The sequence below is a fragment of the Balaenoptera ricei genome, chromosome 8, assembly GCF_028023285.1.
Source record: "Balaenoptera ricei isolate mBalRic1 chromosome 8, mBalRic1.hap2, whole genome shotgun sequence".
In the NCBI taxonomy this organism is placed as follows: Eukaryota; Metazoa; Chordata; class Mammalia; order Artiodactyla; family Balaenopteridae; genus Balaenoptera; species Balaenoptera ricei.
The window spans coordinates 105,742,907-105,769,619 of record NC_082646.1 but is presented as its reverse complement, the minus strand read 5'-3'; the positions used below and the strand labels follow the sequence as shown (position 1 = coordinate 105,769,619).

Here is a 26,713-nt window from a genome sequence, read left to right as displayed (position 1 = left end):
TACTCTAACAATCTCTAACTGTTAAGATACTGAGATATCTGCCACTATCATAAACAGCCCTACAAAGAACATCTTTGTAGTTGTTTTTGCACATAAATGCTTTTTTTTTTTTTAACTTAGAATACATACCTAGAAACAAAACTGCTAGGTCATTTCTAGTTCTTTGTTATATACTGTCATATATACCATAAAACAGCAAAAGAAAAATAAAATACCATTAATGTTTTCATTGTTTCTTTTGCCTATTTTCCCCAACAACTTTAGGCAGGACATAATTACAGAACTGGTTTTAATTTAGAAAGGAAGACTACTCAGATATACTACTTAGAACTAGACTCTGGTATATTTTGCTATAGTTTATATTTTAAAAGATTTATTCATGAAGACAATTTTAAAAGGTTTTCAATTCTGAAACCTTAAGGAAGACCTTTTAGCTTCTTGGTCTAATTATACTAGTCTTCGTTAATTATCATCTAAAAATATCTACTAATCACAGAATTTGGTCAGTGACAAATATCCTAAACTTCCATACCTTTTTACCTCTCACACTAGATTAAATAACTCAGTTGAGATTTACTGATAATTAGTACACAGTACTTTATTTACTACAGCACTATGAAGCAGGGCAAAATAACTACCACAATATTAACACAGGAAGATGCCAAACCAATCTGGCCAGTTGTCTAAGGTCACACTAAAGCAGGTATTTGCCAGAATTAGACTCTGGATTGTTGCCTAATTTCTACATGTCTCATCATTCAAAAGGATTACCTTTAAGAATTTTGACAACAACTCATGAAGAAAGCTAGACTATACCAGAGTCAGAGAATCATATTATTGAAATGATATTGATGATCACCTACTTTAACATCCTCACTTTACAACTGAGGTCCCAAAAGGTGATTAATGTAATTGTTTAAAGTCACACTTCTAGGCACTGTAAAGCAACAATAATTCAGCTCTCTTTTATCCAAGTTCAACAATCTTCAATTACTAGAGTATAACAGCTATCTGTAACTGCCATTTCAAATTTTTGAGTTTATAAAAAAGCCTCGATGTTTTCATTGATAATTACTAACAATTCATTCACTAACAAATAATTATCCAGTACCTACTATATGCCAGGTCCTGTACTTGGTGCTAAATGAATATTCACTATATACTAGGCCCTGCATTACCTGCATTTTCACATGTAACCCTCTCACTATTATTATAAAGTAAGCACCATTATTATCTCTATTTTAAGGATTAAAATTTAGTAAGATTAAATAATCTGCCCATGGTCTTCAGTAAGGAAATGTCTTTATAAAAAGTAAACAGTGCCTTTCTGCTGCAGGCACTAAGGGCAGCGGCCATGGCTCTGCAGCAGCCCATGGCTATGGGCTTCAAGGTGACCCAGAACGTGAGCAAGGAAGATGACCCACAGATGCCAGCAGGGCACCTTACCAAGCAAAGCAAGTTAGTGAGGGACAAGCTCTGAGAGGCGTGGGGCTTCACTCCTTACAAGGAGTGGCCCTGCTGGAGGAGCTGGGCAGTGTTCTGGATACTATGAGGAGAGGAAAGTGGCTGCTAAGGACTGAGCCTCCCTCCTTACTCTGCATAATAAAACCTTAACAGAAAAAAAAAAAAGGTAAATGGTATAATCTCACTTATAAATTTATCCTAACAAAAATCTCATTTTTGTTTTAAATATTATAACTCTGCATATGATTTCATTTGAAAGAAGCGATCTATTGTTTAAAAAGTTTGGAAAATCACAGAGTCCTACATAGCACCTAACACTGACCATACAGTTAGTGCAGAACTTGGTATCAGATTAGAGGTTGGGGGTCACTTTTGGAGGGTTTTATATATCCTTTTTTTCATCACACTTTCTAAGACACCAGAACAGAGAGCATTTGAAATAATTTAACTGAAGGCCAACCGCTAGGAAAGTAATCACTCAAATAAATAGAAGACAAGGGGAAGGGCTTCTAGTACCATATATTGGGTTTTGGCCTAAAGCACGATAAACAAGGTCCAAAGTAGAAGAATGCATGAGTTCTCTAAGTATTACTCACAAAGTTGTACTACGATACTGGTTACCTACTTTCAGAGCATAAAATCTCTGTGGTGTAAGATCAAATTAATTAAAAGTTTCATTTACTATCTTCCCAGCAGGGATTCCTTTATCTTTGATTGCTAAATAGATTTTCCAAGGCCCATAGCAAAAAACCCAAGTGCCAAGCAGTGCTACTATTACAGAGATTTAAAAATAAGCTTTGTAAATAAATAAGAGCCTAGCGATATTCTTAAAAGCAGCCATCTCCCCTAGGGCCAATGTATAAGGAAAGCAGAACCTTGAAAAAACTGGACCATAAAATTTTTTCTTTAGGAGAATATTAATTTTAACAAGTAGTCTACTGCTTTGGAAAATATTTGTATAAGAAAACCAAATCAAAAAAAAAAAAAAAAAAAAAAAAGAAAACCAAATCAAGCAACCATTAAAAAAAATCTACCTTTCCCCATTTTACTGTATATTTTTATTCTAGCTATAATTTTGGTGATATAAATCAGAGACTAAAAAAATAGCACTCTAAATAATCAATCATAGCAGAATTAACCACATGCAGTATTTCTAATGTAAACAGTTACCTGAGAATTCTGTCAGAAGTCTTGCTAGGACATCCTTGTTTACCAGTTCAGTCTTGCTAAGGCTGGAAGTGGTATCTACCCTAGTAGCTTCTTTGGTAATAGTGGGCTTCTTGGAAATCCCGAGATCAGATCCAGTCTTGACATCTTTGTGTTCTAGGACATCATAGGATCTCTGTGGCCAAGATTCTGGAGCAAATGTTAAAGTCTGCTTGAGTATTTCCTCGGGAGATTCTACTTTATCCTGTGCAGAAGCGGACTTCTCAACCTTCCTTTCACTCAGTTCTCTCAGTGCTCTGATTGTGAGCTGTTCCTGCTCTAAATCAAGAGATGCCACTGGGGTACCCTGGGTAGGGAAAACATCCAGAAGCTCACTCCCATCTGTTTCTTTGCTTTGTTCACTGTATTTGCCTTCTATGTTTTCAATTTCAGAACCACCTGACTCACTTTCATGTAAAACATCTACCGGAAGAGTTGTTTTAAAGTCCTTAGTTTTCTCTGATGTTGCTTCGAAGGTATTTCCTTCACCTTTACCTACTATTCCTTTCTCTCTGGTTTCTGTAAAGGCTGCTATCAGGTCCTCTGGGGAAGAATCATCTGTATCTTTAACACTTTTTTCATGCAATGACTCCAAATAGGCAGAGGTTGTCACATTTCGTGAGAATTCTGTCTTATCATTAAAAACCTTTGGAGATGCTTCTGAAGGAAGTTTGGGGTTCTCAGCTGCAACAAGCTTTTCAGGAGCAACTACACTCATACTATCTGACTGCTTCACATCTTCTGACGTGACATTCATATTAGGTACTTGTGAACATTCTGCCTCACCAGCTGGACTCCTTCCAAGAACATCAGGCTGAACTTGTCGTGGCGCAGAGTCACTGATGGACCCGTCAAAGTTTCCAGATGTTTTGTCTTCCCTATTACAATTAAGAATCTCTTTCATTGCTCTTTCATCTGTTTTTACAACAGCACTTGGGATGGAAACAGGTTTTTCAGCCTGAATTTTGTTGCTCTCAAATGAAGTATCTGCTGTGATGTCCTCTATCACCGTGTCATCAGATTCACCAGAACTACCAGCCTCTGTCACCTCTCCCAACACAGAGGTCTGCCAGTTCATTGCACCTTTCAGGTGGCCATCAGGTAAAACCACTTTCACTGTGGCCACTCCAGAACCAAGAGAGACACATTTCTCAAATGGAGATCCAGGTAACTCTGAAAGTGTGTCATCTCTTTTCTGCACATTGCCTCGCACACCTTTGATACTGATTTCCTGTGTAGAGTTGAGACGGTCTGGCATAGCATTTTCCTGTGGGAGAGATGTTTCTGCCCAATCACCTGTTGATTTAGGGATAGTAGTGCTCCCATTAATAGAACATACAGGAATTTTCTGATGAGTGTTACTTTTAAGACTTACAACTGGAATTTCTGAAATATATTCACCCATGTCAGGTCCTGCAGCTTTTGTGATGTAGTCAGATTTATCACTCTGCTGTTTTACTTGGGGAACCAAATCCCAAGTCAATATTTCATTAGTAAAGTTATGCATATCATTTACACATCTAGATACCTCCTCCAATGCTGCAGTTGTGTGTGAAAACTGCCTAGTGAGCAAGGCAGAAGCTGGGGAAAGCCCTGTTTCTTTATTTCTCAGTGGAAATACTTTGTCATTAGACTCAGAAATGTCTGCAGGTGATTCTCTATCAGTGTGCACTGCCCAGCTACCAAAATCATTTATGTTTTCCTTATATGCGTCTTTAAATTCTCTGTCAAATGCTGCTTTGTCAATAATTACTTCAAATGGTGATTCAGGGGAATCCTTTTCCATAATACCACCTCCTGAAACTTCAGAGGGGGACAAGGAATACGTACAAATACCTTCTGCTTTATACTGCTCGGTGGGTGGCTTCTGGGCTGTTAGCAAAGTGAATTTGTCATCTGCATCCAAGGCAGTTCTATCGTCCCTACTTGGTACCTCATTTGGGTTCTTGGACTCTTGATCTTTATTTATCTGCTGTTGCATTTGACCAACTTCCTCTGAGAGAAAAGCAGGATGATCTGGGAAACTGTCTGGAATGGAAGGACGGTTACAGTGAACTCCTTCTGCAACAGAAACTGGGGAGTCTGCTATGTCTTTACTGGTCTCCTGAGGCTTTTCCATCTTTTTCACATCTAGAAGAGCCAAGCAGTCTTTTCTTTCTTTGGCTAAAATAGGCTGGCTGCCTAACACTTTGCTTGTTTCTCCATGTAGTATTGTAAGGTCAGTATTATATATTTCAGAAGATGAACAAAAGAAGGAAGTCATAATTTCTGAAGGTGGCTCATCAGAGCAAAGAGAGCTCAATCCCTCTATGGTCAGAATTTCAAAGAAAAAACAATTGTTTACCAGGTACAATTACACATTAGCTGGTCAGGCCAAGCAGCATGCTTTTTATTTTTAAATTCGTATATATACACACAGGATGTATATACACACACACATAAATATATAACAAAACAATGATCAACAGTTATCCTATAAGACATGCATAAAATTGTCAGCAGTGAAACAGAAAAGGCTTATCATGCCACAAATTGCAAAAGACAAAAAATTTTCAAGACAAAATACTTTTCAATTTACTTTTTCCCTTTAATGGTAAAGCATGAAGAAGGGTATAAAAAGATGGATAATCTGGGGAAGTGTCTTTCCTTTGGTATTTGGTATAGCTATTCAACAGAAACAATGTAATCCATATAAAACAAACAACTTGATATTATGAAATACTGATATGCTCTCATCTGTAGGGGGAACAATTCAGGACACACACCTTCTATAAAACCACTGTTAGAGTATGACAGTCTGAAAAGGAAAAAAAGAAGTGACCAGAGTTCCCCCACCACCACCAGAGATATAGCGGACCCCTCCTAAGCCTAAAAATCAGACTAGAAGTAGTCTATTCCATCCACAGGGAAGATGGGCCCCAGGTACAGATGGCCTCAATGTCTTAAACTAAAGGGCACTGAAAAGGTTGGTCTGTTCCAAAATCTCTTGCACCACCTTGCCAATTCCAACAAAACTGAACTGTGTAAATTGGTTTCCTTTATGAAGAAGAGTAAACTTCAGAAATCCTTTTAAAACAGAAAATACCTCCTTAAAAGCAATACATTAATTAAGTCTTAACAGTTTTTAATATCACAGTAGCCACTGATTTACCACACTGTTTTCCAACTAACCAATCTAGGAAGTTTTTACTGGGGAAAAGCTCAAAACAACTGTCCCAAGGGCAGGCACTATCTTTCTTACACACTGTTTTATCTCTGGAGTTGGAACAAAGTAGGTCTTAAATAAATAGTTCCAAATGAATGAATCAAAGATTCAGCTTGGTCAGATGAGACCTAAGTAGGCTCAGGACAGCAATGCCTTCCTTGAGTGTGAATGAGTAATTGGGAAGATGTGAAAGAGAAAAAGCTTTGGGATTACTTTTACTCAGCTTATGTTCTTTTTCAGTGAGAAGCTGAATAATAACCAGACAAAAGCAAAATTATGATTTATTCAAAACCATTTTATAAAGATGAAAAGAAATAATATCTTATTGCAAGAAATAAAATTCCACTATTATAAAAATGTTTCCAAATGCCAGATAAAGTTCCCCTATTCTAACACATCACTGAAATCTGATGTAATAGGATCTCTGACTTTTAGAACAGTGTAACTGTAATCATCGGAGGCGGGGTGGAGGGGGGAGGGGGAGGGAAAGTCTTTGTAAATTGAGGAAAAATAAAGTTTGGTGGTACGAACTGTACCAGTGAGACAGAAGTAAGCTGTAATTCATATTTAGTTCTAATGCAGTAAACATGGCTTGCAGCTATCACTGTATAGTATGGCTACTCAGCAAGATTGGATTAAGGATAAATGAAGCTCACCACTGTAGGTTAAAATGTTTTAAAAAACCTGAAATTTAAAGAACTGTGGCCTACATTTAAATCAGAAATATTCCACAGGGCTTCCCTGGCGGCACAGGGGTTAAGAATCCGCCTGCCAATGCAGGGGACGTGGGTTCAAGCCCTGGTCCAGGAAGGTCCCACATGCTGCGGAGCAACTAAGCCCGTGCGCCACAACTACTGAGCCTGTGCTCTAGAGCCTGCGCGCCACAACTACTGAACCCATGTGCCACAACTACTGAAGCCCGTGCACCTAGAGCCCATGCTCCACAACAAGAAGAAGCGACCGCAATGAGAAGCCTGTGGACCACAACTAAGAGTAGCCCCCGCTCGCCGCAACTGGAGAAAGCCTGCACGCAGCAACAAAGACCCAACGCGGCCAAAATTTAAAAACAAACAAACAAACAGGAATGGAACCTTGAGGTGAGCAAAACTGACTCCACCTCAGAGGGAAGGCTCAGCTTATGTTTTATAGAGACTGAGATTTCAGAAGATTTAGACCTGTCATTTTACAGAAACAAGTGGACAAAATGAATTAGTAATAATTCATTAGTAATTACTGAGTGCCATTATCACGTGCCTGACACTGTTTTAGAAACTAGATTAAAAGCAGTGAACAACACAGAAAAAAATCCTTGCCTTTGTGGAGCTTACAATACAGAGCGGGAGACAGAAAATAAGCAAAATCAATAAGTAAAATGATGATGACGTGGAGGTGGATTCGATGAAATGAAAAAGAGAGCAACCTACATTGAATGCTAGTGAAAGAATGCACACAGTACTACAAACCAAAAAAGCAAGGTAGGGAGTTCCCTGGCGGTCCAGTGGTTAGGACTTGGTGCTTTCACTGCCGTGGGCCCTGGTCAGGCAACTAAGATCCTGCAAGCCACACAGTGCGGCCAAAAAAAAAAGCATGGTAGAAATGTTTTGCTTTGTCAGGACACAAACTTTTCCGTTTTCTAAGTAAGCCTTGTTTCTTTTTTAACTTCCTTGAACTCTTTTTTTTTTTTTTTAAGGATTTTTTTGATGTGGACCATTTAAAAAATCTTTATTGAATTTGTTACAATATTGCTTCTGTTTTATGTTTTGGTTTTTTGGCTGAGAGGTATGTGGGATCTTAGCTCGCCGACAAGGGATTGAACCCACACCCCCTGCATTGAAAGGTGAAGTCTTAACCAATGGACCGCCAGGGAAGTCCCTCCTTGAACTCTTAATACTCCAAAAGTTTCGAGTTAGGTATATAATAATCTGAGGTAAAGCTAGAAGATTAGGTTAGAAATCATATTCTCAGAATAACAAGTTCTGTACTGAATGCCATGACTGCTTGACAGACTTCAAACATTTTACTAAAGATCTGTCAATATGATGTAACTATTATATATACAAAATAACTTTAATCATGTTCCCTAACAATTTTGTGACCTAATACTTGCAGTGGATAGTGTTTTCAGGGCACAGGTTTAGGGGGTAAACAGAGTATGATGTCGCATTCATTCCTCAGTGATTGTGAGATGCAGATATTAGCTCTCATGATTGTCAATCAAGGTTTCCCACATGTAGCAAAATAAGTTAGCATCTTCATCTTTGTTTTAATTTTAATAATTATCTTGTTTAGAATTTCAGCAAATGGAAAGAAGTTTATTTGGCTAGTTGAAACCCTCACAAACTTGAACAGAGCTGACTTGTACAAAGACAATGGAAAAAACTGGTCTGGAAGTAAAGAACTTATAATGGCATGAAAACATTAAATAAAACAAAGACCAGAATCTAATAAGCCTTTAGAAACTAAGCTCCCATAAGTAAAGACTCTTCCAATTAGTCAGTATGACACTTAATAGTCATTAGTGTTGTCAAAGTCTGTACCTGGCAAAACAGCAGAAAACTCCAGGGAGTTTGAAGGGTGTTAGTTTTTAAAAATACTATACCCTGCAAAACTGCCTGATGGAATAACTCTGGATTATCTTACATCTCAGAAAATGTCTACTACCTTTCCTTTTTCAAAACATCCAGCCCTTCACATGCACTACAAGATATTTTCAACATTACTCAAAACAAATGTCTGTCAAAAATCTCATTATGAATATTTTCTAGATTAGTTATTTGCTATAATGCAATTTAATGTGCACATTCATTTTCAAAAAGTCTAATTACTTAAAAATATAGCATTATTCTAATTATACAAGCAAGAGTTACACATCTAATAGATTTGTCAAAAAGGGAATCAATATATGGTAAGAGATGAAAAATGTCATAACCCCGCAACAATCATGAGAATGTTCCCAAATGTATTCAGTACTGAGCTCCTTGCTTACTCAATTTCTTCTTAAACTCTAAATATTCAGAAGTCTCCATTTAAGTATATTATCTTAAATAAGACTAGGAATTTAAGTTGGCAGTCATATTCTAAATTTCTAGACCACTACCAAACCAAAAATTCCTATTAAAAGATGCAAAATCCGGTCTTCCCCGGTGGCGCAGTGGTTAAGAATCCGCCTGCCCACTATTTACAATAGCCAGGTCATGGAAGCAACCTAAATGCCCATCAACAGACGAATGGATAAAGAAGTTGTGGTACATATATACAATGGAATATTACTCAGCCATAAAAAGGAACGAAACTGAGTCGTTTGTTGAGACGTGGATGGATCTAGAGACTGTCATACAGAGTGAAGTAAGTCAGAAAGAGAAAAACAAATATCGTATATTAACACATGTATGTGGAACCTAGAAAAATGGTACAGATGAGCCGGTTTGCAGGGCAGAAGTTGAGACACAGATGTAGAGAACAGACATATGGATACCAAGGGGGGAAAACTGCGGTGGGGTGGGGATGGTGGTGTGCTGAATTGGGCGATTGGGATTGACATGTATACACTGATGTGTATAAAATTGATGACTAATAAGAACCTGCAGTATAAAAAAAAACCAAACAAACAAAACAACTAAAAAAAAAAAAAAAGAATCTGCCTGCCAACGCAGGGGACATGGGTTCGAGAGCTGGTCTGGGAAGATCCCACATGCTGCCGAGCAACTAAGCCCGTGCGCCACAACTACTGAGCCTGTGCTCTAGAGCCTGCGAGCCACAACTACTGAGCCTGTGTGCCACAACTACTGAAGCCCGCACACCTAGAGCCCACGCTCTGCAACAAGAGAAGCCACTGCAATGAGAAGCCTGCGCACCACAACAAAGAGCACCCCCCGCCCCCCACTCGCTGCAACTAGAGAAAGCCCACGCGCAGCAACGAAGACGCAATGCAGCCAAAAAAAAAAAAACCAAACCAAAAAGATGCAAAATCCTTTCATCACACTTACTAATCGTGTGGCCTTAATCTCAGTTCCTTAATCTTAAAGTTGCTTAATCTCATTTGAAAATTGAAAATTGGGATACTAAAGCACCTAACTTGAGAACTGCTGTGAGGATTAAGTGAGTTAATACATGTGAAGTGCTTAGAACAGGATCTGGCACTTAATAAATCTTCAAAAAATGTCCCCAAACACCATATTCTCCAAAAAGTATCTCCTAACATAGAGACTCCAGACCATATGCCTTTTTGTTTGGGGAGAGAAAAAAGGCATAGTGCCAAATCACAACCACCTTCACGTGGTATAAAATAAAGAAAATCCTCATTTAGAGTTTTAGACACTTCCCTCCAACCAGCCATAAATAAAAGGAAGTAATTTAAAGAGCTTTTATCTACTTCAAAATTTGGGGTGATGAAACTTCTGAATCATCTAGTACAAACCAAATGCCTATGACATTCCAAGAACTGTGCAAAGTACTATGTGGATAAAGACATTTAGTACAACCCAACATATAAAAAATTCTAAGTCAATGCTGAAAGATAAAAGAACTTTTCCTTAACAAAATGTTTCAGCAAATGATCTTTACTATCATCAAAGTATATTTTAGTTCAACGTACAACTAGCTGAACAATTTAACAACCTAGTATAAAAATAGCCCTTGGCACGATCTTTTATAGTCCTTTTCAAACTTTAGAACAACTACTAGTACTTCATGGGCTCTATCTCTCTGACTGAGTAGGATGGAGCTCAGGAATCTGCATTACAAGTTTGCCAGTAATGAACCCTGTTTGGGAACCACAGCTTTACAGCGTTTTATTAGTTTTCGAGGGGTAGAAAAGCCAAGCTGTACTTCAGAACTTTAGCCCTGTAAAAATTCCACAGGCGTAGAAATTGGCACTCTTCACTCTCACTCACCACAGATTCTCTTTGTCCAGGAGCACAACTTACAGGTTAGTAGGGCATGGGGCAGGGGTGATCCTTTTGTGCCTGCTTTAAATACTTCCATATACTAATTTTAAAGTACAGTAACTTGAGGGAATTCCCTGGCGGTCCAGTGGTTAAGACTCGGCACTTTCACTGCCGTGGGCCTGGGTTCCATCCCTGGTCGGGGAACTAAAATCCCACAAGCGTGGCAAAAAACAAACAAAACAAAACAAACAAAAAACACCCTTCTCTTTACTTTGTTTCTTATTCCCCAAACTGTCTTTTAGAAAAAGGTTTAGTACTTTTTTATTCAAGTGTTTTATAACTTAATAATGAAAACACAATGTGATCTAGAAACAAGTAAGCAATAATGAATGTTATATGAGACTTCTTCCTTAAAAGAGTGAATAACTTAGAATTATGCTATACTGGAGTTACCATTTGGTTACTACCCCCCTCAGGAAATTCATTTCTTTTAACTCAAAGGATACCTGTAACAAGGAAAAAGCATACACATCAGCGAAGAAAGGGTGCCAGCCTATAGTAAACCACTAAGTTACTTTTTCACATACATACTATGCATATTCATACAAGGGAGGCTTGAAATATTCAGGTACAGATTTTTCTACACTTGAATTTTCTCATGTTCACAAAACAAGAGGGAAAGACAAATTATCGTGCAAAACAGTATCAGCAACTTTCAGCCAAAGCATCAAAATAGGAAGTTAGCCAGCAGACACTTTGCAGCCAAGCTAGATCCTAAACAAAAAGTCTCTTTTGTACAAAGAAAAATGTTTTGCTTTTGTTTAAAAAAAGGCTGTAACTGGCATATTTTTTCTCCTCAACGCTTGCCCCAAAGTTCAGTGCTTAACTTCCTATTCCAGATGCCTACTGCATTACTCAAACTGAACGCAAATATTCATTACTGCAAATGTACTTCCAATTCTACATGGTGGGTAGATCCTCTCTTTCTAATCTTATTTTCACCCACTTTTCTTCCAATGTTTTCTAAAGAAAATTGTAGTATTTTCCAGCCTCCACTTTTTGTCAAAGATTTCAAAAGTAGAAACCAAATTTCAGTTTGATTTTGTGTCTGATGGAGTACATCCCCCAGATGATGCTAAATTACATCACTAATAGCAATAATATGGTTAAAATAGTAATTTCTGCCTCTTCTGCTCTCATGATTTTAACATTAACCTCAAAATGACATCTCTAAAAATACCTGTAAACCCTAAAATACAACTAATATATCATCTTTACTGTAGGTAGTGGTTATGCGCATGGACGGTGGAGTCCTAGGTGTGTCACTTACTTCGTGACCTTGAGCAAGTTATTTCACCATTTTAAACACCAGTTTCCTCAATTAGTAAAAGAGGCAGTACCTTTCCTCCATAAAACTGGCTGTGAGGATTAAATGAGATGATTCACATAAAGTACTGAGCACAGTAAAAGCTCGGGAAAAAAAAAAATTGGCCACATACCACATCTATACCTCTGTTAATATCCTTATTTAACAGTACAGGAAAACATCATTAAAATTTACTCCCCTATTTTGAGATGCCTGGGGATTAAGCTGAAATTAAACTCTGCTTGATGAGAAAAAAGGACTCAATAAGCAAAAGACTGCAAAGCACCTACTCAGGAGTACAACTTATTTAAGAAGGAACTGATTATTCCATTGATATTCTCATCACAAATCTATTCGTTAGTTTTCAAAAAGCTTAATTTACTAGCTTAAGTAGCTGTATACTTCAAGGTAGTACAATTTAATAAAGATTACATAATTTCCTTTTGAAAGATTTAACTGCCCTTTCTTCTCAGTCCAAATTAATGACAACTTTGGGAATTCCCTGGCAGTCCAGTGGTTAGGACTCAGCACTTTCACTGCGGTGGGCCTGGGTTCGATCCCTGGTTGGGGAATTTAAGATTCCACAAGCTGCAAGGTGTGGCCAAAAAAAAAAAAAAGACAACTTTTAGTACATGCATCTCCTTAAAGCTCAATAATGATAAGTATATATTTCAGGATTAAAAATGTCATTCTTAAATATGAAAATGTCCTATTTAATTACTGCTACATATTGCTTGATATGGTTTAGATATATAAAAGTAAGGCACAATCCTCCAAGGCTAAATGGCTAAGGGATATGGAAGCCAGAGACAGATTAGTTGGGTTAGTGCCAATGATGGACTCAAGGTACCTGCTGGTGACAGTCACTCTGAAAGGCCTGCGGTTGGGTGGAACTGGTCCTAGCTATTCTCTCCAGGGGTTTTAATCCAGTTAACCAAGTATACCAACAACTTCCTTTCCCTTAGTTTTATTAAGGCAGACTAGAAGCTACCAGACTTGGCTACCTTAGAACACACCTAATCACTTGCCAAGGAGTACCCTCAAAAAACTGAATAGGCTGATCTCTAGACCTGCCAATGAAGTAGAGCACCAACTGGGTTGCTTTTCCATTATGTTTTTTTGCAGGAGAAAATGTTGGTAATAGAGGCTACACTGGAACACCTTCAGGGATATGACATTTTTAAATGCTTCTTTACAATGCAATACCCTTTTAACAATAACACTACCCTGAATCTGCACTGGTCGAAATAACTATAAGAAAAAGGAAGAATGACAAATCTATTTTCTTTAACAAACTCTCATACTCACTGAAACTGAAGCCTACTTAAACATTTTTAATTACAAAAATCCTCTTTATTTACCTCCATTTTACCTGAGTGTATATGTAATTTCTCCTAACAGGGATTAAAGTAATTTTTTAAACTCTGACACTTATCTTTCTCAACATTCTATACATTAGGTATGTTGTGCTTAGGTTGTACTGTTACACTATTTAGGATATTAATTATTCCCTTTCTGTATGAAAAAAGTGACTATGAAGAATGTATTTTAGAAGATCTGAAATACAACAGAGAAAATACAATTATTTGTTCTATTTACACTATGATATTTTTACTGATTTATCTTCCAGAGTAGAATAAATGTAATACCTATTTGCCTAAATTATTGAATTTCTCATGAGGAAAAAAAAAGAACCCTTAGAAATATAAATCTGGTTGGGTTCCAGATGTCAAGGATCAATTTGTATGTTTGAGTTACTTTCTAACATTCACAAAATATCTTTTAATGTAAACAATTTTTTTTAATTTCAAAGGTCATGATTTGACCCAGAAGATATCCAAATTCACACAATGAGGCACATTATAAAAATGCTGGGGACTCTGAATGTCATCAGTCTGAATTAAAACCAACAAATTATCTATCTATCATGTTTCCTAAGAAGCAGAAACTCTGAAAAACATTTACTATGTTCATTTTATCCCATTTATGATTTTATTCCTATAAAGTCAAAGTCTTCCCAACAAACCAGCACCCAGACTTTGCATTCCAGCTAGGACAATAAACTCTTTGCACAAGGCTTCTTAGACCTATCTAGTGAGTTTAATTACCTTTTTTCAGATAATGCTTTTCCGTTGACCTATACTCGAGGAGGAGCACAACAGCACAAATGAAACAGCACTTTATTATTAGCGCAAATCAAAGAAGCACACTCTCTCTTCCAGGTTCTTGGCAGTGCTTCCCCTACAAACATAGAGTTAACGACTCTGATTCCCTTCCTCACTGGTTGACAGATTAAAAACAAACAACCCCCCCAAAACACCACAACTTAATCTCTAGGAAAACAAGCCCTGCTTGCCAAAAATTCAACCGACTTGTTCAATGTTCCTAGGCAATTTGGAATTGGCCTACCTCTTGGGACGAATCTCAGATAGGTTCACACTAAAGTATTCTAGCTAGGACACTGTATTAGTTCAGTGGAAGCACACTTTAAAAGTTTTTTCAAATCTACTACCTATCCAAACCAGTTACATAACCGCAAATCTATGGGTCAAATGCATTCTGGACGTGGTGTGTTTTCTGAGCCACAATTCTATCTACTCCAAGTTCTGTGGGCAAGTTTTTAATTTTTAAGAAATACTCAAAACTACACCTAAAGCTTACGCTATGTTAAAGGGTCCACCTAGCCTCATTCTATTTTATTAAGCTTTACGGGAAATCCATTAGAAACTGCTAAATAGAAAGCACTGGCTTGGATTTGGTTTTTATTTTAGGGGATTTGGGGGTAACAGAAAACCTGCGCCTCATATCCCCAGTTACAGCCTCTTTCTCAACATTTTTCTTTTATTAATGCACACAAAAAATGACAGACTTGCCTTGTGAGGTCGAAAATAGAGATACAGGCTGAGAGGAAGAAACAAAGGAATCTGAAAGAAAATATACAGCGTGAGAATTTGACAACCTCACACAGGAATTTGAACTTTAACTTTCCTTTTTTTTTTTTTTTGGCCAAGCACCTTAATTTCACTGGGTTTAAGCAAGATGAGAAAATCCAAATCTATACTTCCAATTACTGTTTTCACTCACCTGGCAACAAAACCTTATTTCATTTTCAAGATGCATTTCTAAAAGGTAATCAATTCAATTTTTTGGTCAAATATTCTCACCTGCAAAGGAAGAAAAGAGGAACCCCTAGCATTTTTAAACAAGTATAACCTCAAGAAAGATAATGCTCGCCTGCAACTTCATGTGGGAAAGGAAAAACAGGGATCTGTGTACTGATTTTGCTTGTAACCATTTTCAACTTCATTTTGAGGAGTCAGTCACGAATATGAGTACTAAACATTATAGTTGGCAAACATGTAAAATTGACCCTGAATACTTTTAATGATTAAATACTTTTAATCACAATTAATCCACTGGGAAAATAGGACCAACATGGGAAATCTTCCATATCTTAAATTACACTTCTCTAAATTTGGCAACATATATCAAAATTTTAAATGCATAAACTTTCTCTGACACCTCCTGCACATATTCTTTAACTTGGCAGATATATTTGCATACATGTACAAAGACACGTATATAAGGATATTCATAAGAGCACTGGTTATAAATCTAGGAATAATCTAAACGGCCATCAATAAACGTCTACTTATATAGTTACATCCAAATAATGGAATACTTGCTGCTATGAAAAAGAATGAGGTACAGCTATATATGTTGATATATTAAATTAAAAACCAAAGTACTGGGGATTTCCCTGGTGGCTCAGTGGTTGAGAATCTGCCTGCCAATGCAGGGGACACGGGTTCGAGCCCTCTTCTGGGAGGATCCCACATGCCGCGGAGCAACTGGGCCCGTGAGCCACAACTACTGAGCCTGCGTGTCTGGAGTTTGCGGTCCGCAACAAGAGAGGCCACGATAGTGAGAGGCCCGCGCACCGCGATGAGGAGTGGCCCACGCTCGCCGCAACTAGAGAAAGCCCTCGCACAGAAACGAAGACCCAACACAGCCAAAAATAAATAAATTAATTAAAAACAAAAAAAATTCAAAGTACTTTAGTGTATACCATGTGCCTCCATTTGTTAACTGGCAACAAAAGGGACTTTGAGGTCTGGGGCAGGAGGGAGATTTGCTTTTCACTACAACCTTTGGCCTTAAAAGAAAAATAATCAAACAGAATATAAATTGCCATTGGTAAAAATGGAAAAAAAATTAAAACAGCACGTGAAAAACAAAACCCTCCAAAAGTGCCCCTAAATATACTGATCTTCACTTAACGTCTTTTTTCTTGCAATTATAAAAATGTTTTCACAAATATTAGAAATACACTTAAAATGAGGAGATTGCTTTAAAGGACTGGGCCATCACTATATCTGTAAGTACTAATCTAAATACAACACAGGGAATATAGCCTATATTTTATAGTAACTATAAATGGAGTATAACCTGTAAAAATTGTGAACCACTGCATTGTGCATCTGTAATGTACATAATATTGAACATCAACTATACTTCAGTTAAAAAAAGCAAACTATTTAGTCAACAGACATGGAACATGTTAACACCAAGGCAGAATTTAGTGGACAAGAGGCAGTAATTCAGTAACTCAAGACCAGAATTTTAAAATTCACTACTTTTTAATTATCCTAAAATGAAGCATCACATTTACTCCTACAAATGAAAAACAGTTCGCCTTTCCTTGTTAAAGCAAGCATTTCTATCTATTTCTTTAATGTTTCCAGATGGGTTCATCTCTTTTCTTTTAAATTTATTTATTTATTTATGGCTGCATTGGGTCTTCGTTGCTGTGCGCGGGCTTTCTCTAGTTGCGGTGAGAGAGGGCTACTCTTTGTTGTGGCGCGCGGGCTTCTCACTGCAGTGGCTTCTCTTGTTGAAGAGCACGGGCTCTAAGCACTCGGGCTTCAGTAGTTGTGGCACATGGGCTCTAGAGCGCAGGCTCCGTAGTTGTGGTGCACGGGGCTTAGTTGCTCCGCGGCATGTGGGATCTTCCTGGACCAGGGCTCAAACCCGTCTCCCCTGCATTGGCAGGCGGATTCTTAACCACTGTGCCACCAGGGAAGCCCCCCAGATGGGTTCACTTCTGCATGCAATTATCTGCAACATTAAATCTCTGCCAACTGAACAAATCTGAAAATCCAAATGCTAATAAATAAGCCTGATGACAAAAAAGATCCTATGAACTTTTCATCTCCACCCGACACCCCTCCTAATGGAAAATTTCGACATACAAAGTTTTATGCAATAGCATCTATTTTGATACAGAACACAGATAACCAGTAGTAGTTTGCAACAATATTGCATGAGGTCTTCTAACTTACACAACCATGTTGTATTCATATGCCATATTTATGCTACAGGCAACTGAACCCAAAAAAGGCAACCTTAATGCTCAAATACTATTAATTAAATCAAACGTTATCTTCAAGTAGCTAGGTCTAGGCACTGTATTAGCACAGAGATGATGGTTGTGCACAAGCAACTGAAAAAGACAAACCAGTAAAACTGTATGCATTATGGGAATGCAGCAGAGGCAGAAGAGATGTTCATCACGTGAACAAGACAGGGGAAGGCATTCTGGAGAGAAGGAACAACTGATCAGATTCCAAATGGCTTTAAATGTCATGTAATGAAATTTAGATTATATTATGTATAATGAGGCGTCACTGAAGGTAAGGGATTCACAATATCACATGTATTTTAAAGAGAACTCTGGCAGCAGGGTAGAGTATGGACTTAAATGAAAAGCTACTACATAATCTTGGCAAGACATGAGGGCTTAACTAAGGCAGTGAGGATGGGAATAAGGGGATAGATACGACAGGACAGAATGGCCTGGACTTGGTCATTGGATGTTGGAGACTGGAGAAGCAAAAATCAAAGGACTGAAGGACTACATGAAATGCCACTTGGTTGGGGAATGAAACAGAGAAGAAATTCTTTATATTAATTTCCACTAAAAAATAAGTTGTCTAAGGCATATCAAAGAGGAAACTGTTTACCAATATAAATAGGCTCAGGGTTATAGATAAAGCAGCAAAAATCTCCACTCTGATGGAACTTATATTCTACCGTGGCAGACAGACAATATACAAAATAAATAAGTCAAATACCGTAAGATAGATTATGACAAGTGGTAAGAGAAATAAAGCAGGAAAGGCCTATAAGGTGTGTTTTCTCTTGTGCAAGTTAGATCAGGTGGCCAGGAAAAGACCTAAAGGAGGTGAGAGAGTGAAGAGCTGCGAGAATGTATGAGGGAAGAGCATTCTAGGTACAGTGAACAGCAAATAAGACTGCGGTAGAGAGGTATTCCTGGTGTGAAGAACAGCAAGATCAGTGTGGCTAAAGCTGGGTGAGCAAGGGGGAGGCTGGGACCAGATATTGTAGGGCTTCATAAGTCTTCTAAGGACTTCAGCATTTAATCTGAGTGGGATCAGAAGCTACTGGAGCATTTGCCAATGAGTGAAATAATCCGACTTATATTTTTCGCAGGCTTACACCGGCTGCTGTGCAGAGAAAAGACTGAAGAGAGCCAAGGGAGAAAGTCTGGAGACCACTTAGGAGACAACTGCCTCTACTGCTCTCCTGATCCAGGAGAGCTATGATAACAGCCTGGACCAGGGTGGTAGCACGGGAACTTGAGAAAACTAGTAGTCACTGAATATATTCTGAAGGCAGAACCAATAGGATTTGCTGATTGTTGTATGAAGGAAAGAGAGGAATCAAGGGCATTTAAAATGAGGAAGAGGGCTTCCCTGGTGGCGCAGTGGTTAAGAATCTGCCTGCCAATGCAGGGGACATGGGTTTGAGCCCTGGTCCGGGAAGATCCCACATGCCGTGGAGCAACTAAGTCCGTGCGCCACAACTACTGAGCCTGCACGCCACAACTACTGAGCCCGTGTGCCACAACTACTGAAGCCCACGCGCCTAGAGCCTGTGCTCCGCAATGAGAGAACCCACTGTAATGAGAAGCCCACACACTGCAACGAAGAGTAGCCCCTGCTCGCCACAACTAGAGAAAGCCCGCACACAGCTACAAAGAAACCAATGCAGCCAAAAATAAATAAATTAATTAATTAATTTTAAAAAATAAAATAAAATAAAATGAGGAAGAGAAGTAACCACTGGATTTAACAATGTGGAAAATAACTGGTGAACTTGACAAGAGATGTTTCTGTAGAACTTTGGAGCAAAAAGGCACCCGGCTTAGGAACCATGGGACCAGAAGTGACGGTTTCTAAGTTAACTGGACTCAGTTAACGAGTAACTGAATTCAAGAGGGTGACTGAACCGTTTTTATCGCATGTTGTTTCAAATTTCAAAGAGAGGCAGTGTACATATTTGAAAGAACTGAGTTGGTCCTCAATCCCTGTTTTATCCTATCTTCAACTTCACAGACACAAACCTTTGGGCATATCACTTAATTTCTCTGATTCCTCATCTGTAAAGTGAGATTTATTTCACTACCCACCTCACAGATAAAAAATATAAGTCTTTCTCCTATTGAATACAGCCTCTTAGAGAGATGTTGTACGCACAGCACCTAACAAAGAGCTTTAATGTATGCTCAAACATTTGTTGAATTAAGTTAATGTATGGGCACAAATTAAACCATAAAGCAATACACAAAGGTAAGATATAAAAAATCAAATATTTCCACCTTTATGTAAAAAGAAGACAATGCTCACTGCTGAAATGCCTTCAGGTGGCTCTGTATTAGTTTTGCTAAATATGTTTTTCAGAATACCCTTCAATATACCCTCAAGGGCAAACTGCCAGTGAGGAACAAGTCAAACAGCTCCTTTTGCCACTCCCCCACCCGCCTCCCCAACTAGGTTATGATGATGTGCTTACAGGCAAAACTAAACCAGTAGATTGGAAAAAACAGATACGAATATTTCTTTTAAATTTAAAGAGACCATCACAAGAGGAGGCTAACTGGTAACAATTACCAACCCCCCCCAACAAAACGTAAAACAGAAATGCAAATCCTATACAGTATTTAAAGGGATTCTCTCTGGGAATTCCCTGGCGGTCCAGTGGTTAGGACTCGGCGCTTTCACTGCCGTGGCCCGGGTTCAGTCCCTTGTCGGGGAACTAAGATCCCACAAGCCGTGCAGTGCAGCCTCCCCCGCCGCCCCCCCCCCAAAAAAAGAAATAAAGGGATTCTCTCTGAAATTGCAGTATTACAGAGTAACATGTCATACTCTAATAACAGATGTTACTAGTCAGATATGCAGTAAAAGACTTCAGTGATGTAATCACAAGCAATACTGATTACAGCTAAACTTATGTAGCATACGTACTTTTTCAAAACACCTATAACATACCCAATGATCCAAATTAATTCTAGAATAGCTGTTATGAATAAACAATAAAAGCTGTCAGTCTCCTGCACAACTCCTGAATGTCTTAAATGATATGAACATAACATCGACTTGGTAGATTTTATTTTAAAAGTTTTACTATGAAATTTATATATTTTTCACAAGTCTGTACAGTTTAGGAGGCAGTTATAAATTCATCATTAACAATAAAGTTGAACACAAACTATAAGCTAGGTACACGCAACAAATATGCATAGCTAACCATTTATTTGGAGCTTTTGTAATTCTGCTCAGAATTACAAAAATGGTAAATTCTAGGTTTATGGCTAGTCTAAAGAGAAGTGCCCTCCTAAAGAACAAACAACCTCTTGGCTCACACAAAACTGGAAACCTTAACTTTCCCCTGGCCCTTCAATGGCACGTCACCAATTCCTTCACTGCCAAGCTTTGTTTACAAATGCTTGTAACCTGCACAGGATTAAACAGGTGCCTCCTATATCAGGACCAGTATATAATTTCCTCACCACAGAATACAATAAAAGCAATAATATTAGTTTTATTTTGTTTTCAGACCATCACTAAAATAATAAAAATAAAAACACTGATGTTCTTACCAGCTACTACATAAACAATTCCCAAGAGATTTCAATTTAAGGAAGGTGTAAGTGTTAAATATATGTAGACTGGTTTGTTTGATCATAGTCGTTAAACTATTTGTGAATTGACTCTAAAAGAAAACAGCATTAAAAGAAATCTTCTATTCCTGGGGAATAAAAACCACCTCAGTCAGCAGGCATTTGTGAACCATACTGACATGACCATTCTTGCTGTCTCCTGTACTCTTGCTTCCACTGATAGGAGTTTCACAATGTATCATACTATACTTATGGTCAGAATGCTGCAGAAAGTATTTAAGCATACTGATGCCAAGCGATCTATGAAACATCCTGGCTCCCTCCCAATGTCTTTAACAGATCAGGTGAGTGAAAGGAGTCGCAGCTCTTATTAATATGAGGGATCAAAAGCTGAAACAACTGACTCGCTTTTAGAAAACAGAAAAAGATATAAGAGCATCCTTTACTGGGAGGAAGATTAAATGACTTCTCACTTGTAATTCAACTGTTTTTTGTATCTATGTGTTTCAAACCTGCAAATAGATGTATCAAGTACTAGGTATCATTATTCAATCAAAGTTAGGATCTCAGGGCAGCAAAGCAAATTTGTCTAGGTCACACTCCTGAGGTTTAGGATGTGCACAAGGTCATACAATTAACGAGAGAGACAGAATTGAAATCTAGGTGTCTCTGGGGCTCAAGTCTGTGTGTTTATCACGATGTTATACTGTCACTGCTAATCTGACATGAATACAATACAGATGTCAGTGTTGAACAGGTGGTCAGAGTTCTTTTTTACTTAAGAGTTAAGACTGAAAATACAAGTTACATAATCATATGATTGATTGACGTGTTAGAACAAAGCGTAAAAATGATGCCTTAAAAAGTACACAGAACAACTCAGTTTCATGAGTGAAAAAGAAGTATTTAAAGCATTAAAATATTTTTTAGTTGTCCAAGCTGTTTTTGCTTTAAGCTAACTTCCACAAACAGACACAAGAAATGTAGCTTTATTTTGACACCATGATTTTCAGAGCAGTAATAAAGAACAGTCTCTAGCAAGTTATAGAATTTCAAAGGCTATAGACAACAAGCTATTAAAGCACTTTTAAACTTCAGACAATAGACAGGTATCTATACTTGATGCCTAATAAGGCAACCCTCATCCTGAAAAGAGCACTAATTATTTACGTATTTTCTACCTCAACCTCAAATTTCTGCCTTTGAAATCCTCGCTTTACTTCAAAGGCAGAAATCTGGGAAGCCAATCCTGGCCCCGACCTTCTCCAAGCGTACATCATTGCCAGCTGCACTAACACCCGATGCACTGGAAGAGAGAGTGCTATTGCTAATCACCTTTAGGTAGGAACTAAATCTCTAAAATTTGGACAGGTCAGTCAAGACACAATTGTCTCCTGCAGGCACCAAGTGACCACTTCCTCTTCTTTTTTTATTTTTTAAAGTCTCTAAAACCAAGAGGAGCTTGGTGAATGAAAGTGAAGCTAAAGGCTGACATCAACACTTACAGATTTTTAAAACAAGGTATATTTTTCAAGAATCCATTTTAAATGAGTCAAATTTTGGAATAACAGACTTCATCTCAATTTTCATGGTGCAAAAGCTTGAGACATTTCCTCTGAGAGATGGAGAAAGCATTCTGCAAGGAGGAAGAGCTTCTGCAATGAAATGATGACTATACACTGCAGTATCTTAAGCTAAACTTTTCCAGTAGTGACCTGACAAATGAGGATCTTGCACTGAACCCACTAAAACTGTATTAATGATTTTCACATAATATTAATACATATTTGCAGTGGGTAAGACTTTAAGGTGGAAAGAGTATCTAATTTATTTTTCAACTGTATCAAAAATTTAAAACCAAGAAAAATCAAAAGGTATGCACAAAAGGGCCAACGACCAAAGAGTAACCAATGACACATGATTAGAGCCAAAACACCAAGTTGCTAAATATATAAGGAAGCTGCTGTTCATCTGGACCTTTGCCCAGAACACAAAAATTTGGAGGAGAAACAGTGGTAGTTTAAAGGGGACAAGGGTTCTAAATTTGCTGCCTCATTCCTTTATCTGGACAGCTAATCTTGGCCTTGCAGAAGCTTCCTCTGATACTGTTTCGACTGAAATGGCCATAACCACACTGGAAAATCCAAATGAGTACCAAAGCTCTTACGTGGAAATCCACTGTTCGAAAAACACGTAGAGAATATATTTAAAGCTAAGATCAATTTTGTTCTTTAGAACAATCAACCCAAGATTCTGGCAAAGGAGACGATGAAGCATTTTAAAACGTCTCAAAATCCTTTAAGGTAACTAAATAAACAGCAAAATTATCTGTACTCTGCCAAGCTTATGGCCCTTCTTTTGACAAAAAGCTTTTTTTTGTCTTCTTCTTGGAAGACTGAGTTCCTTTAAGAACCACCACCTGCTCGTGGTGCTTTTTTTTTTTTCTCCTCAGGAAGGCATCTGCACTGCAGATCTCTGCACGAGGGGAGCTTGCCAGCCAGCTCCCACCACCAGGCAGACGCGTTATACAATGGAAACTGAAAGCGGCCTGCAGCTTCCCTCCTAGTCTTTCACAGAGATGGGAGGAGAAGGGGGTTCAACCAGCCCCTGCTTTGTCTGACTTTTCTCCCCCTCCCCCTTGTCTGCGGGAAACACCCCCTTTTGTTATACTTCGATCAATAATAGCCGACAAAAAGCATGAAATTAAAATATGTTGATGGCTTGGCATGACTCTACCTATTATCTTCTAGAATATAAGCAGCTACCCTCGTGTCCCCACCCCCACGCCGCGCCAGTGAAGAGCAGGCAGTGTTGCAGATGCAGCCACGGATCCATCTTGGACCATCAGCAGCTCCCTCCCAAATCTTCCCTGAGCTATTCTCATCACGCCTCAGAAAAATCGGGCCTTCGGTGTCTGACCACAAAAAATTAAAGGCAGATGAAAACAGTATAGAAAACGGCCTCAGTGTTTCCATTAAACTTCCTCATCTTTCCCACGGGCAACCAAAAAAATCCATGCTTTTTGGAAGACTACGAATGGCTGATTATGTCAACACCTGTTTGCAAAACCTGCAATGCAACCCAACCCTTTCACCACCATCCCCTCAAAATCGTAAGGAGTCATTTCTCCTACCACCAACCTGCCCCAATCCGCTCAATCTCTCTAATCCTCCACTAAATCACCCCGGTTCAGAGGACGGCTCCCCCCGAACCCGTGTCTTTCCCCACCTGCCCAGTCTCGGCGTTAACGCCCACTCTCGAGAGTATCTCCCCTCCCCCAACCTGTTTTCCTCACACCCCGTTATTTCCTCACCGCCTGCAAGACCTGACGCTCCCCTCCCCCTTACCCCCTTTTCCAAACGCTCCTTCCCGGGGGCTGAAGCCTCCAGTACGCGAGGGTGATTTGCAGTCCCTGACCCCGAAGGACACCCCCTCCCGAGGTCGGGGTCCCCCGGCGCGCCTCACCAGCACAGGAGGAGCCGCAGCTCTTCGCCCCCAGGGCGGGGCAGGCTCCCGGGCTCCCGCCGCCGCCACCGGGCGCAGAGGACTCGGCCACGGAGGATGACGAGGAGACGGATGGGGACTGAGTGGCCGCCGACGGCTCCGCCATGGCTGCGCGAGCAAAGGCGGGAGAGGGGTGAATAGCGATGTGGGACGGGAGAGAGGGAGGGAAAGGAAAACAATCGGGCGGCTGACTCTCCGAAGTCGCCTTGCCTCTCTGTGCTCTAAGGACAGAGTCCGACAGACAGACTGCCTTAGCCGAGCGCCGCGAGAGGGCGGAAGCGCGAGCGCGCAGGCGCACAAAGGGCCCTCGGGCTGGCGGCGTGGGCGGGAGGCGGTCGAGTTGAGGCGCCCAGCGCAGGCGCAAGAACTGTCCCTCCGCGCTCTAGCAGGGAAGGAGGGGCAAAGCCGGCTTCGCCCAGCGCCCGGGCCGGTGGCTGGGGTGGGCCGCGCCCCTCGGGGACCAGGCGCAAGGGGCGTGGCCAAGAATCAAGCCCCGCCCACCACTGCGGCCGAAGTGGGAGGGGGCCTGCGGCTTACTGTTGCTTCACGGCTCTTTTTGTGAATGTTTTAGCGTAGGCTGATTATGTGTTTTAACGATAGAAGTTTCTTTTTGCTTCCATTAGTGGAGAATATCTTTCCCACAGATTCCAGAGCCGATGTTTTTTGTCTGATGCGTTCCCACTCTTAACCCCAATGGTGAAAACCACAGTGTAGGCCCACTCTGCAAGGTGCTTTATGAATTTTTCTGGATGTGTCATAATATCTCATCACCATGAGGCAGAAATGGCACGATCTCCCATTTGGTAGGTGGAGAAAGATGCTGTACAGAGTGAAAAACTATAACTTATTCCAATCACATTGCAATGCAGCCGCAGAACCTGCTTCATGTTCTTATCTCTTTACTGTTCCGAAAGAGGTATCCACTTTGGGTCTTAAGGTTGTCCTTTCCTCTAAATAGACTAACAGATAGAGAAGACACATTCTGAATGAAAAACAAGCTGAGCTAATGAAAAAGGAAGAGCCAGGAGACAACCTGGCTGTGGTTATGGAGGATGGTAAAATGAGGTACTAAAAATTGAGAATATGGCACAAAAGACACGTAACTGAATTTTATTCGTAGCCTAAAAGAGGTCCTTAGTGAAAACTGTATTTGAAACCAGATATCTAGCTTATACTGGATTTTGTTCACTTTTTGGCTTCTCTTTGGTCGGCTTGCAAAATTCAAAGCCTTCTCCCTACGTCTGGTCAAGTGATTTGAAATGTGCCTGATTCTTTTAAAAACGGAAATGTAAACTGGAAGTAATAAAGATGAAGACTGTAGGCTTTGTTATTACTAAAGCAGCAATCGATGACCAGAAGGGCAATTGCAGGATCAGCAGATCCTGTAAAGATGCAACCTCATGAAGGGGGAGGTAGCCAGCCAAGCAGCCACAGAGAGGAAAAGTGATCTGACCAGAGGAAATCTAGAACAGTCAGTGGACTACATCTGTCCTTGACAGTTTTTAAGGTCAGGTAAAGCCCAGACAGGAAAAAAACTCCTGGCCATTGAAACACTCTGAAAAAAGGCACAGAGAATATTTCCCAAAATAACTTTGTGGCAAATATCTAACTCTGGCACTTAACAGCATCAGTTGACACTGCAGCAACCTGTCTCTTAGATGACAAAGAGAAATGCAATCCAATCTGATAACCAAGCCAGTTATCTACCCATTCTGATAAATGCATAAATTTTAAAAATTTACATTATTAGGTGCTGGATAAGGAAATGAATGAGGCTAGTCCCTAACTCTGACAGCAATTGCTAGGATCTGCAGACCCTGGCTGGAAAGGAATCTTGTTTCCATATCTAGAAAGAGAGAAAAGAAGATAAAAATCAAGACATTGGTGTGGTCTTGGTGGTCTCTTCAAACCCTTCAGATTTTTTACATAAGAGGCCTTTGTGCTAGATCCAATTCTTGAAGCTGCCTTTCCTTCCTGCTCTCATTTGCTGTACCAGTAAATTTCCCTGAGACTGACTCTTGCTTGGGATGTTATTTGTATACATGGTTTGTTCCACAGATGTTTACTGGTCACTTGCTGTGTGTATGACGGTATCCTGG

General features: G+C 39.4%; 1 protein-coding gene across 3 annotated transcripts in view; it reads right to left on the bottom strand.

The window, feature by feature from the left end:
• Nucleotides 1-24,933, bottom strand: part of RTN3 (reticulon 3) — a 55,831-nt gene extending 30,898 nt beyond the window's left edge. Inside the window, exons 1-3 of one of the 3 annotated variants that reach the window (XM_059931838.1) lie at nucleotides 24,576-24,933; nucleotides 15,001-15,051; nucleotides 2,635-3,966 (exon numbers count right to left, since the gene is read on the bottom strand). In XM_059931838.1, the coding sequence (XP_059787821.1) occupies nucleotides 2,635-3,966; nucleotides 15,001-15,051; nucleotides 24,576-24,720 (1,528 nt within the window). In that variant the 5' untranslated portion in view covers nucleotides 24,721-24,933. Of the gene's footprint in view, nucleotides 1-2,634; nucleotides 3,967-4,506; nucleotides 4,911-15,000; nucleotides 15,052-24,575 lie in introns of those variants that run through there. The other 2 variants (XM_059931837.1, XM_059931839.1) reach the window with 2 other exon arrangements.
• Between the last annotated feature and the right edge of the window lie 1,780 nt (nucleotides 24,934-26,713).